General features: G+C 40.1%; 1 protein-coding gene across 8 annotated transcripts in view; it reads left to right on the top strand.

Annotated features, from left to right (window-relative positions):
- The window catches only part of FREM1 (FRAS1 related extracellular matrix 1), a 183,984-nt gene that overhangs the window by 133,243 nt on the left and 37,949 nt on the right, over positions 1-12,792 (top strand). For all 8 annotated transcript variants that reach the window (XM_053656310.1, XM_053656308.1, XM_053656306.1 and 5 more), the window contains 2 exons: positions 3,659-3,860; positions 4,828-4,972. In XM_053656310.1, coding sequence (XP_053512285.1) covers positions 3,659-3,860; positions 4,828-4,972 — 347 coding nt within the window. The remainder of the gene's footprint in view (positions 1-3,658; positions 3,861-4,827; positions 4,973-12,792) is intronic.

Here is a 12,792-nt window from a genome sequence, read left to right as displayed (position 1 = left end):
TAATTAAAAAAAAAAGTACAAGGTTTTCCTTGCCCCTTTCCCCGAAATCATTATGTGTAAAAACCTCACAAAGAAAGCCTCAAACTTTCTCCCATAATTCCTCTGAATTCTCTGGTCTCTGAGCAGAGAGGTCAGGCAGTTTGGGAAGTGACTAACCTCCTTCCCCAAGCAGTGCAGGAGAAGTGACCCCATCATTCTCTTGCCTTCAAGAGCTTTTTCTGGCAAGACAATATGATATCGTCAACTACTGAGTGATGAATTGGCCCAACTAAGTCACCGGTGTGCTATTCTGATGGTCCTGAACTCAGAAACCGGGGGCAAAGCTACTAGATTTAAGCACAAAACTTAAGTGCATTTTACTGACACCACATGTGCTAATCTGACATTCATTTTGTAGGAAACCGTGTCTGTCTGACCAAGATGCTGCAGTCTTGCTGCAGGGATTTCTGTAATGTCCCCTGTGAGGGGACAGGGCTGGAGGTGAGGGAGAAAGGACCAGCATCACTGCTCTCCGTGGTCTAGGCACATCAGAAGATTTTCAATAAATCCAACACAAATCATCATAAGGGTATATAGCTGTCACCATTGTCTCTCCTCCTCCTCCTTCTTCACCTCCACCTCCATCTCCTCTTCCTAAATGAATCATTGTGGTATTAAATCACTATGCTTTGGAGTCATTTCTTACACAGCAACAGGTAACTGATACATCTTTCCTCCATGAAAGCCTTACTTTCCTTCATCCTTCCTAAATCCCTGCTGCTCTTCAGGATTATTATTTCCTTTATAAAACCTCCTCTGAATATTCCAGGTCAAGGTCTTCCTCCTATTCTTGTGCAAAACTGTCCAATACATGATTCCTTAAAATAGTAATTATATGTTTTTGAATTTATGTTTTCAAATTTCATATGTTTTATGTTTTTAAATTTCTTTGCCTATGTTAACAATATTTTGCTCTATGGCCTTTCATGAAGATAACCTTCTTTAAAAATGTTTTATACTCTAATATTTTTAAAATGCTTTTGGTATACTGAGACAGAAGACTTGCTTTTGAAGAATCTAGAAATTTAACAAGGCTAGGGTGCATTTTAGCACAAACATGACCAAAGACACAACAGGGGACCATATAGCCAGAGTTTAGATACTAACATTTTTAAGAAATAACTGATCACAAAAGGAATTCATTCCTCTTGTAACACTTTTGTTTTCAAGAAAAACAACATTTTTAAAAAACCTGCTGCACTCAGCTATTTATCAACTTTAAGAATTTCTTCCATGGTGTGAAATATTCTTATTTTTCTCTCCTGACATTGACCACCACCCCCTACTGGCCCCCATGGCTGTGAGATCTTCCCCCTGAAAGGCCCCGAACAGTAGGTAACCCCCCACCTCCCTCCCAACTGCACAGCTTTGAGTTTTCCACCCATACTTTTCAGGGAAGGAGAATGGCTAACTTTTGGAAATGTTTTACTGCTTTTCAACTTATAAAATACTCATTTTGAAGAATTCATAAACTACAGAGAAGGCTAAGGAAAATATCCTTCACAATCATACCAAAGATAACTATTGTTGGCTGACTTCCTTCCATTCTTTTATTCTGTGCAATTAAAAATGGCACAATATTACACGTCCCATTATGTATATTGCCTATTTCCACTGTTCATTATGTTATGAATTTTGTTTCATGTCGTAAATCTTTCTTGAAAACATGATTTTTAAAGGCCACATAGCATTCAGTCTCAGGTAGAGATGTCTTATAAATCCCCTGTTAGACTTTTATGTTTTCTGGAATTTTGTTAATTGCTGTTATAAATTATATTTTTGTGAACATACAGGGGTGGACAAAAGAGGTTTACAGTTCCTATGGAAAAAGCCACACAGGTTCTGATTATTCCAATAGCTTTATTAACTCAAGAGAATTTCACAGTGCAACTGTCAACCTTTGCTCACCCCATACATGCGTTTTTATGTACATGTCTAATTATTTAAAAAGCGAAAGTGTTAGATTCAAGTATGCGCACATTTTAGTATTTACATATGAGTCAAATTTCTGTTCAGAAAATTTTCATTAATTTGTGCTCCTGTCAGCAAAATAGAAAATACCTCTTCTAAGTATTCTCCAACATGATTTATGGTTCTTTCAAAAAAGATTTAATTAAAGTGTAGTTGGCATACAATGTGATACAAGTTTCAGGTTTACAACATAGCAATTCAACATTTATATACCTTACCCAGTGATCACCACAAAAAGTCCAGTAACCATCTGCCAGTGTATAAAGTTATTATAGTGTTGTCGGCTATATTTCCTAAGCCGTACTCCCCTGCGACTTATTTATTTTACAACCGGAAGTTTGTACCTCTCTGTCCCCTTCACCGTTTTTGCCCATCCCCCACTGCCCTCCTTCTGGCTACCATTCGTTTGTTCTCTGCATCTACGAATCTACTGATATTTTGTTTTGATTATTCGTCTTGTTTTTTATTTTTAGATTCTATGTATGAGTGAGTTCATATGGTATTTGTCTTTCTCTGTCTAAATTATTTTACTTATCATAATTCTTTCTAGGTCCATTCATGTTGTCGAAAATGGCAAGATTTTATTTTTTTATGACTGAGTTATATTTTATATACACCACCTCTTCTTTTCTTTCATCTGTCAGTGGACAGCTAGGTTGCTTCCATACCCGGTTATTGTAAATAATGCTGGGTTAGACACGAGGGTGCGTGTGTCTTCTCAAAGAGTGGTTTTGTTGTCTTCAGATTAAATTCCCAGAAATAGAATTGCTGGGTTATGCATATTTCATTTTTGAGTAAAGGAAGTTAAGAATTGAATGATTAGGAGTAAGGGGGACAGAGAGAGTGTTCCTGTCCCTGTTTGCTAGTGTCAGTGGTGAATTGTGCTAATTGGTCTCCACCTGCTCCATCCCTAACACACAGCAGTCATTTGCAAGATGGACTGACCTCCATCTCACATTTGCACGAGGCCCTCCGTAGTGTTCGAACCCGTATGCCTCCATCATTCATAGTGATTGCTCATCCACCATCTTCACAAATTGAGTTCACCTGTTTAGGTACCTGGCTCTCCTCCTTAATGAAACACTTATACAATGCCTATAAATAATGACCTCTCACTTTTTCTTACTGAGATATTTCTATTTCTATTGAACATTTTTGCTCTCTGAACAAAGATATAGCAAAAAAAAATGTACAATGCATTTGTAAACCTTTATAACTGTATTTCTATAAATCACCAAACATTGAAAAAATGGAGGAATCTTTCTGTGGAGCTAACATTATGTTTATAATACAATTCTTTGGTCAATCTTAATATAGTCATTCAATAAATATTTCTTGAGCCTTTGTTATGGTTTAAGCACTGTGCCAGGTGTAAGGAATACATGGGGGGAGCTTAAATCCTAATGGTGGAGTCAGACAAATAAATAAAGCTGGGTCCAAGTCTCCAATGGAAAGTCCACCTCTGTTCCAGGCACTACGATATTTGCTGAGGACATCGTGAACAAGGTAGTTTTTTAGCAGAAATTAACAAAAGAGGAGGATAAAGAATCTGAATGAAATCCATGGATGTTTTTTGGTGTTAACCATTAAGACCCCGTGGGAATGAGAAGCTTTCATTTAAACTTGTATGCAATTATCTACAATTTAGGTGGACCAACTGGACCAAACAGCACCCCATATCACACACTTGCATCCCCCTTCCCAAGTGGGACTCCTGAAAAATGGCTGCTATGGGATTTACATCACCTCCCGGGTGCTGAAAGCATCGGACCCTGACACCGAGGATGATCAGATTATCTTCAAGATTTTGCGTGGCCCCCAGCACGGACACCTGGAGAACACGACAACAGGTACTGCCTTCCTTCATCCTGTAATTGCTCATTTTAAAATATGCAGTGGCTGGCAACACTAGAAGGCAATTTAATTAAGTGCAGGCCCATTTGGTAAACACTCCCCAGGGCTTACTGATAGATGCAGTTTACAAATCAATATTAGTGCAAAAGAGAGTTTGAAGCTGAACTTTCTTAAATTCATCTTAGTGGGAGAACCAAATACTGATCATTTCCTTCCATGTTGTTGTTGTTTACTTAAAAATAAAACCAGCAAGACTGTAATATATTCAGAGGAACAGTCAGTGTCCGGGCAAAATTTATATTTGTGACTAACTTTTTTCCCACCACAACATGAGCTTTAAATGATGTCCATTTAATTTTAAAATTCTGGGTTTGTTTTATTTTTCAGTGTAGTGGTTTATCTGGATTGTATATTACTTTTGCTTTATGAAAATGGTAGTCAAAATATATCACTAAAAAGGACAGTACATCCCTGGCCAAGTGGCTCAGTTGGAGCATCGTCCTGACTGTGCACCAGAAGGGCAGGGGTTTGATCTCCACTCAGGGCACACGCCGAGGTGGCCGGTTCCATCGCTGGCTGGAGTGTGGATGGGAGGCAACCAGTCGATGTTTCTCTCTTTCCCCCTTCCTCTTTCTTTAAAATCAATAAACATATTTTAAAAAATTTTTTTAAAAGAGGATGGCACAGAATTACAGATTTTATTACTGTATCATCCTTGTCTACCTTCATCTTTGTGTTTTTCCTAGGGCACAATATTTTTGAGGCAAAGTAAACTTTAAAGACTAATTTAAGTTCATTGCACCTGAGTTTTAAGGTAGTTGCAATAATGTTAATTTCTTTTAAAAATATACCTCAGAGATTTTTTAAGCTGATATTTAAAAGAAAATAGCTATACAGTTTTGTTAGCTCTTATTTACTATTCTTTGGGTTACTCACTAAATTCATTTATTTCTTTTTTTGTAGGTGAATTTATCCAGGAGAAATTTAGCCAAAAGGACTTACACAGTAAGACCATTCTTTACGTCATAAACCCATCTTTGGAATTTAATGCAGATAACGTGGAATTTCAAATCATGGACCCCACAGGGAACTCTGCCACTCCTGAAATGTAAATTTTTTTTTTGCTTATTTAGTAGTCCTGCAAGTAATGTTCAGAATGTATCTGATTAGGGAAATGAAATGGTGTTTTTTGAACAGAATCTAAGAGGATAAACTGATAGACTCTTTCACAAGCTCATGAAATATATTTTGGAGAGCGATTATTCTTTCTACGACTGCTTGTTAGGAATAGCTTTCCGGAGTATGAAAACATTAAAGAACTCAGCACTGGGTTGTATAGCGCTGGGTCATTCAATTTATGCATGTAAACACCTACGCTTTCACATCCGGACGGTCTCTGTCCTGACGGTTCACCGGCATCCGGGCCGGAGGCCGCAGGCTCGTGTACTAATCATGCAGCCAGAGGTCACTGTAGGACCGCGTCAGTAACCAGTCTCCTCCAGTATCTGGAGCCGGGGGAAGAAGGTAGCTAGGAAGGGCTGACCAAACAGCTCTGCGCCTCCAAAGAGTCAACGGCAAACATGATTACTTGAAATGGCCTTTACAAGGTAACAAACCTGTCATAGGTAAGATGAAGACAGTATAAAGCAGAAAATAGACTTGGGGGTATGCTGGGTGGCGTGTACAACCCTCAGAATAACAAGAGTAACAAGTCCTCAAAATGAACAAGATTAACAGAGCACGGTAATTTCATTCACTGGATCCCTATTCTAGACTTTTCTTGAAGGTAGACCTTGAATAACTTACCATTTAGCAGAGGACTGTAGAAGGATGTATGATAGTCCAGTGCTGTTTTTCCTTTCTTTTTGAATTTGATACCCTTGCCCAGTAACCTCAAAGAAAAGTTGGTATTAACCATATCCCAGTAAAACTATGCATCGCAAGTGAGTACAGCCTCTTCATTGGATTTTTATGACAGTACATGGACAAAGAAAATAAAGATTCGCCCCCCACCCTTCATTCTTGCTTTTTTTCTGACCCTGATCGCAGTTCCAATACTTACCAGCAGAGGTCTCTGTAGTCATTGTTAAAAAAAAAAAAAAACTGGCATCCTTGTAACAAAACACATTCCCAGGGTTCTTACCTTCATTGCTCTGGTAAAGCGTAGTATCTGGCTCAGATTTATTAACTCCACAGATTTTTATTTACTGTCCATAGGTTCACAGTAATAGAAACTGGTAAATAGTAATGAGGAAGAAAGGCCTCACCCTTGATATTTAAATATAATCAAGAAGTTATAAAATTCAAACAGATGACCACCACCTGTTAAACCGCTGTGGCCTAAAAGAAATGATTCATTAGGATTTCCTTTACAGAAACTATATTAACTGCTTGCAATTTAGACAATCACCTTATAACTCAAGAAAATGTAAAACCAAGGAATCCTGCTCCGCAAACATTAATAAAGTGTGACTTCACTTGCTTTTTAATAGTTCAATTCAAAAATACAAGAATACCAATCAGACTTGCTACTGCGGGTGTGGTCCCCCACATGGGAACGTAGCATAGCTGATGAGATTTCACCCACCAACAGTGCTGGATCAACGTTGCTTCACTCACATGCCCTTTGTAATGCTTCCTCGTCACAAAGAACATTGCTTTGGATGATGATTTGTGTTTTTAAATAATCCTCTGATTTACAGAAGAATCACAGAAGAAATGATAACCTTAACTGAGGCCGTTTTAAATGGGCCCCTGCTTGTGTCTTATGTTCATTTCCGTATACCTAGGCTGAAGATGTTTCTAATCAGCTGAAGATGAAGATTGGAACCAATGGAACAAAGTGATGCTGACTGAGGGTTAATCTAAAAATAATTTTAATTTAATTCTGACCAATATTAAGTTATTTTCTTCAGAATGGGCAAGGGGGAGGCGGAAACTACTCAGCATTTTATGTCCATAATTCTTGAATGGTACAGTTGTCTCCAGCCTTATTTATTAGATGTTTTTGGAACAGGAAGCACGTTTTTTTCAGTAAGAAATAATCTTATCAGCAATGCGTTGTTGTCCCAACACAGCCAGCAAGAATCTAGTTACTGTATAATGTAAATCACAGGCCTTTGCACTATAATTGTTTTCTGCCCTATTTCATTGCCCTTCATGTAATCATCACAGTGACCTGTGCATTAGGTACCATCATAATAAAGGATTTACACATAAGGAAACTGAAGCCAGAAAATAGGATGGGATTTTCCCAGGCTTATGCAGCTAATTAGTGAAGGAGCTGGGGCCTGGGGCCAGGAAGTATAGCTCTCGAGTCTACGGTTTCCTCACTGTGTGGAAGGACTTCTTGCCCACTCTCATCACAGCATGCGAACTGGCCTAACGGGAAGGCAGCTGCAGGCTTATCTCCCTCCTTTTTCTCCAGTCACTGACCACGCAGGCAGCAAGAAAGGAGGCATTCTCATTCTTCAGGAACCTTAAGTTTTAGTTGTTTTTTTTTTTTAACTGTTAGTTATAGCCCTGGCTGGTGTGGCTCAGTGAATTGAATGCTGGCGTGTGAACCGAAGGGTCACTGCTTCGATTGCCAGTCAGGGCACATGCCTGAGTTGTGGGCCAGGTCCCCAGTAGGGGGCACGTGAGAGGCAACCGCACAGTGCTGTTTCTCTTTTTCTCTTCCTATCCCCTCTCTCTATAAATAAATTAATTAATTAATTAAAAGATGTAAGTTATGGATATTAGTATCAGCATCATTCCATGTCTTAGGGCCAAAGACTTAGGGCCAAAGAACAGGGTTTGGGCTTTGACTCTGCCATTGACTTAGGTGAGTGTTCAAGCCTTAGTTATCTCATCTTTCAAATGGGGACAATGGCAAAATTTGTTTAGAGAAGCAAATGAAGTAAAGCATATGAAAGCATCTTGTATATTTGCAGTCCTTAACAAGTTTAACTTGTAGTAATGATTACTATCGTTGTTCATTCATGTGGGTGCAAGGACTGACTGTTTGAAAGTATTACAGAGACACTGGGTGGCCAGTTACAGCCCACCCGTAGTTGGAAATTGATGCTGGGATGATCTACAAAGTGAACAATACATATACTCATTAATCAATAAGCTGAATGCTGTACAACTTTTAGGTGTGTTCTTTGGCTTAGACAAGATTAATAGATCAGAATTCTGCATATTTGAAGGCGTGAAAACCTCCTGTAATAAAAGGGGCTCCTTTAAAAAATGTGAAGAACCTATGTTCAGCGGGAAGGTCCCAGGATGTTCATGGCTAGTACGTGTTTGCTGTTGCAGCAGTTCTAAGGAATACCCGTCCTGATGAGTCAGATGGATATTCCATTAACAAAGGTGTTAGGAAAGGTGCTTTAGACTAAACTAATGAAGTTATTGCTAACTGGCTAGCTTGTGTGCTGCTTAACTGCATCACATCCTAGAATCATAGAGATGCTTGTGTGGACTGGCGATCCTGGGAGCGGAATGCAGAACGCAGCTCATGTGAACTCGATGTGACCTCCCTTCAACTCCCTCACCCTCCACAGCAGCTCCTCGAACAAGTTTTTCATGGAATACATTGGGGATTCATTTTCTCAGGAATAGAAATAATTTTATATCACTTAAATCCATGGAGATTTGCATTAAGATTTAGACATGGCTAAATGCCTGAATTTCAGGTACCGTGCTAGGTACTTTCACATACCTTGTCTAATTCAATCAACAAAGCACAATCCTTAGAGGGTGATAAAAAAAAATTAGACAAAGTGTTTAAGTAATCGCCCTGAAGTCACTTAAATGGATGAGTGGCTGAGCCAAAGGGGACCCCAGACCTCCTGACCTTCCAGTGCGGGCTCATCTTACTCCTCTTACTATAGGGGCCCAGGCCTCGGGCGTGACTCAGTCACAGGCTCATCTGTTCTCACTCCAACTTGAATCTGAGGATGATCTTCAGAATTCTCAAGCTAAGCTACTGAGGACCCACATCATTCACCAAAAACACCTTTGAAAACCACAAAATGTAGCCAACTTTTGACCAGTTTCTTAATATATCCTCCACATTGACCTCTTTCTTGTGTGCAGTGACAAGTGAACTTCAAAAGGAAAGCGGACCCATCCTGAAGTTCTTCACAGGGCAGAGGCTGCTTCTGCCGCTACAGTGTGAGCGCAGGCCCTGAGCGCGCAGATTCCTCCCCTCCCCTGCTGCCAGCACTCTAGCTGTTCTGTTATTCATTCTGGGCCTTAAAAAGAGAAGGAACAAAAGGAATAGAAAGAAAAGGAATGTCTAACAGGTGAACTTTGCAATGGTTTGGCAGCTTTTATGAAACACCTTGCAGGGGAAGAGGTTGAAGCAATTGACTGGGTGAAGCTCTCATGCTGGTAGCAAGCCAGAAGTTGGAGTTATTTCCAGCTTCGATCTAGGAAGGCACAGAGGAAGGAAAGGGAAGTAGCACTTATTAAGCACCCACTGTGTACAGGTGCTTTATACATATTAACAAATTTTAATTTTCATCATTTGACATGAGTACAATTCTCCTCCTTGTAAAGATAACGAAAACTGAGGCCCAGAGAGACTGAGTAACTGACCATAATCACACACTAACAAGATGTGCCCGACTCCACAGCGCTGGTGGCGTGCTCACCACGCTGCCTCCCCGCTGACGGCCATTTCCCTGTTGCCATGAGAAAAAGACAAAAATGAAAACACAGGTGTTCATAGCATTCGATTACAGAGCTTAATAGCATCCTCTTTGAACTGATAAATCTTAGATTGACTACTTGGAAAAATATTTTTTAACATCCCACTTTTCTTAAGTCATATGCTACTTGATTATAGATGAAGATCTCATTATAAGAATAATTTCATCACAATTTTAGCTTCTATGAAACCTTTCACTGAGGAGCTAAGGATACTTAATGGGTATTCATTAAGGTTCATTTAACTCCTTTGAAGTACAGACTCATGATCATTACACTTAGGGATGGGAGGCAACCGAGGCACAGAGCAGTGAAGGACCTTTTTCACACACTCTTGTTAACCTGGATTAAGGTCCCAAATCCAAAACTGGAGTTTTTTTCATAAATGTTTCTTCAACTTTATGGCTCCTTCATAAAAATGAATCAAGTAGCCACAGCATGAAATATCAGAAAGCGTATACTTAGGCCTCTGCCTCCACATTATTGATATTTTGTGCCAGGTGATTCTTTGTTGTGGGCTGGGCAGTGGGCACGGCGGGGCCTTTGGCAACGGCCCAGGCCCCTGCCCCCAGTGCCACTGTTACCCTCCTCCTCCCACGTGGTAATCCAGGCTCTCTCCAGACATCGCCAAATGTTGGAAACCATGCGCACGCTTTAGAAAATGGCATGCGTGTGTTGAGAAATCATACTGTGTGTAGAATGCTCCTTTATCAATGTCATTTTTCTCTCTAATAAAGCCCAATGATAGGCAAATAAGTCAGGGCTAGAAGGAGCATGTGAGGCTCATACTAACCTCGCATTTTTTTCAAATTGTGTGAAATCTGATTTTCATAGGGCAGTGGAGAAAAAACACTTTGGTGTTCAACTGAGCTTAGGAAACAGACAGCTAAAGAAGATTCATTTAACAAATATTTATTGAGCACTTACTATATCCTACTCACTCTACAAAGGGATTGGAAATACATCAGTGAACCGTCCGTTTTGATTTGGAGCACACAGTATCTAAGTAAAGCAAATAGTATGTTTAAAAAGTATGTGATACATACTTTGCAAAATGAGAAAGTTGGTCAGGATAAGGGCAATCACAACTGCTGGACTTGGGGGGCGGATTGTGGTTTTAAATTGAGTGTTTAAACAGCTTTTCTTGTGCTTGACTTAGAGTCCCCGCGTGGCAGAGGGACCAGAAGCCTCCTAACTTCTAATTCAATTTAATCTCTATTACTTCATCCTGTGTGTTTTGGGGAACCAAAATTGTGTTTTCACATTAAGTCAAATGTTCTATTATGAAGATTGCCCCCAGATCACTTAGAGAAATTTTTCTCACCTGGGGATGACTTCCCCCAAGGAGCAAGTGGGTTGGAAATGTTTGGAAAGACCTTGTGAGTGACTGAGAGGGGCGGGGCCACCGCCGTCAGTGGGTGGAGCCCCGGGAGGCAGCTACGCAATTTACAGGGCACTGCGTAGCCTCCCACAACCAAGCCGTATCTGGTTCCGAATGCTGACAGTGTCAAGGTTGAGAAAGCCTGGCTGAGGGGCTAACCAAGTTCTCGCCTCCCGCTAAATGACTCGAAACGATCACCATATGGGTTTTGCACAAAGTGCGTCCTGAAACTTCACCTCTAGTCTTAGAACGTGCTTTCCTTAATGGTAATAGTGGAAGGTAGGGATCATTAATATCTGCAGGTTTGAACCAACCCTTGTCTGCATGACACCCACACATCCAGAGCTTTCCAAATTCCTCTCACAGGCTCCTGCATTTAGTTACCTCCATGATGTCAAGCATGCAGCTGTATGGCTTCTAGTAGGGAGAATTTCCAAGGGATTGACTACACCTCTTACGTTTCTTCCAGGTGTTTGTGTAGAGTTTAAGCACCCATAGTCTCTGTGCAGAAAAGTCTTCTCAAATGCAGCACTGCAGACAACAACAGCAACATCGAGCACATGTGTTGCGCTTATCCCGCAGGCATACAAGTGCTTTGCAGTTCAAATATTTTTCTGGACGTTGGTGAATTTCTGCTTGTCATGGTTCGCATTAGCAATGGATAAGTTCTCAGGAGATTGGACATTGTAACTTACTTGCAACTTATTGAAACTTAGCTGAGATTCATCCATATTTATCTATTTCACATGTTCCCATTGCTTTCCTCTCTTTCCTGTTTCATATTTTTGTCTTTTTCCCCAATCTCTTTTGCTGATTTTCTTTCTCCTTTAGTTGGATCCTTTTGGGATTCTTTGCAACATGTTATTTAGAATAATAACATAATTAATTAGAATAACAATAAAATGTTATTTCTGTTGGCATTTATAATATCTTTGTTACTTGTTACCTTGTGCTTTTTAAAGCATAGTCATTTATTTCTTTATTTCTTGATCAGTTTCAAGCCAGGTTTAAATTCAGGTACATTAAGCACTCATGAGGTTTCTAATACTATTTAATGTAAGGGTCTTGTTTTTATGTCCCGATTTTATGGAGCCCAGCTTGCTAGTAGCAATAAATTCACATCTATTGGTAAATAAACACATATGGTCACAGGAACTCCCGAACCTCTGAAATAATTCCACACTCCCACACTTGCCCCACTGGCCCAGAGTTGCTGGAGCAGGAGACAGGGCTAGTGAGTCTATTGTGCTAGTAAACTTTATAGGATGCAACTGTGACCCATGACTGGTGTAAGAACATGGTGTGGTTAGGAGAGAGTGACATCCTTGCTGGCATAAATGGTGCCCAGGAAACCCTGGAAGCTGTGGGACTTGAGAACTCCGTACTTCCCACGGGGGCACCCAGAATTTCTAATTCTGCAAGAAAAAATATTTAAGAAATATTGAATCCAAAGGAAAGAGTATGAATCCAATTGGAAGTTTGAAAATATGGTACAGCAACCACTGTGGGTTTTGTAGAGTGAAGGAAAATGCATGAAAGAAAACCATGGATGTGAGGTAGACCGTCCTGGTGAAGGGTGCGTGTGTCCTTGCACATGGCTGAACCTTACAGGGGTAAAAAACATGGAAAACATGTTTGGATGGAAATGTTTGGGGAAAATAATTCAACTTTTCTAACCTCACAAAGGGAACAATTTTGGGATAAAGATAAAATCGTATTTTTCTGCTTGAGCTCAAACACAAGAGTCATAAACTCCAAATGGGAAGAAGGACAGTAGAGGAGGAATAAGCCTTTGGCCTCAGACGTGTGCTGGAAATGTCGTCTCTGCTATCTGTTAGCTTTGCCATAGCTTT

This window comes from Artibeus jamaicensis, unplaced genomic scaffold (assembly GCF_021234435.1).
Source record: "Artibeus jamaicensis isolate MK-2021 breed Jamaican fruit bat unplaced genomic scaffold, CSHL_Jam_final scaffold_1964, whole genome shotgun sequence".
Lineage (NCBI taxonomy): Eukaryota > Metazoa > Chordata > Mammalia > Chiroptera > Phyllostomidae > Artibeus > Artibeus jamaicensis.
This window is presented reverse-complemented; position numbering and strand designations above follow the sequence as displayed.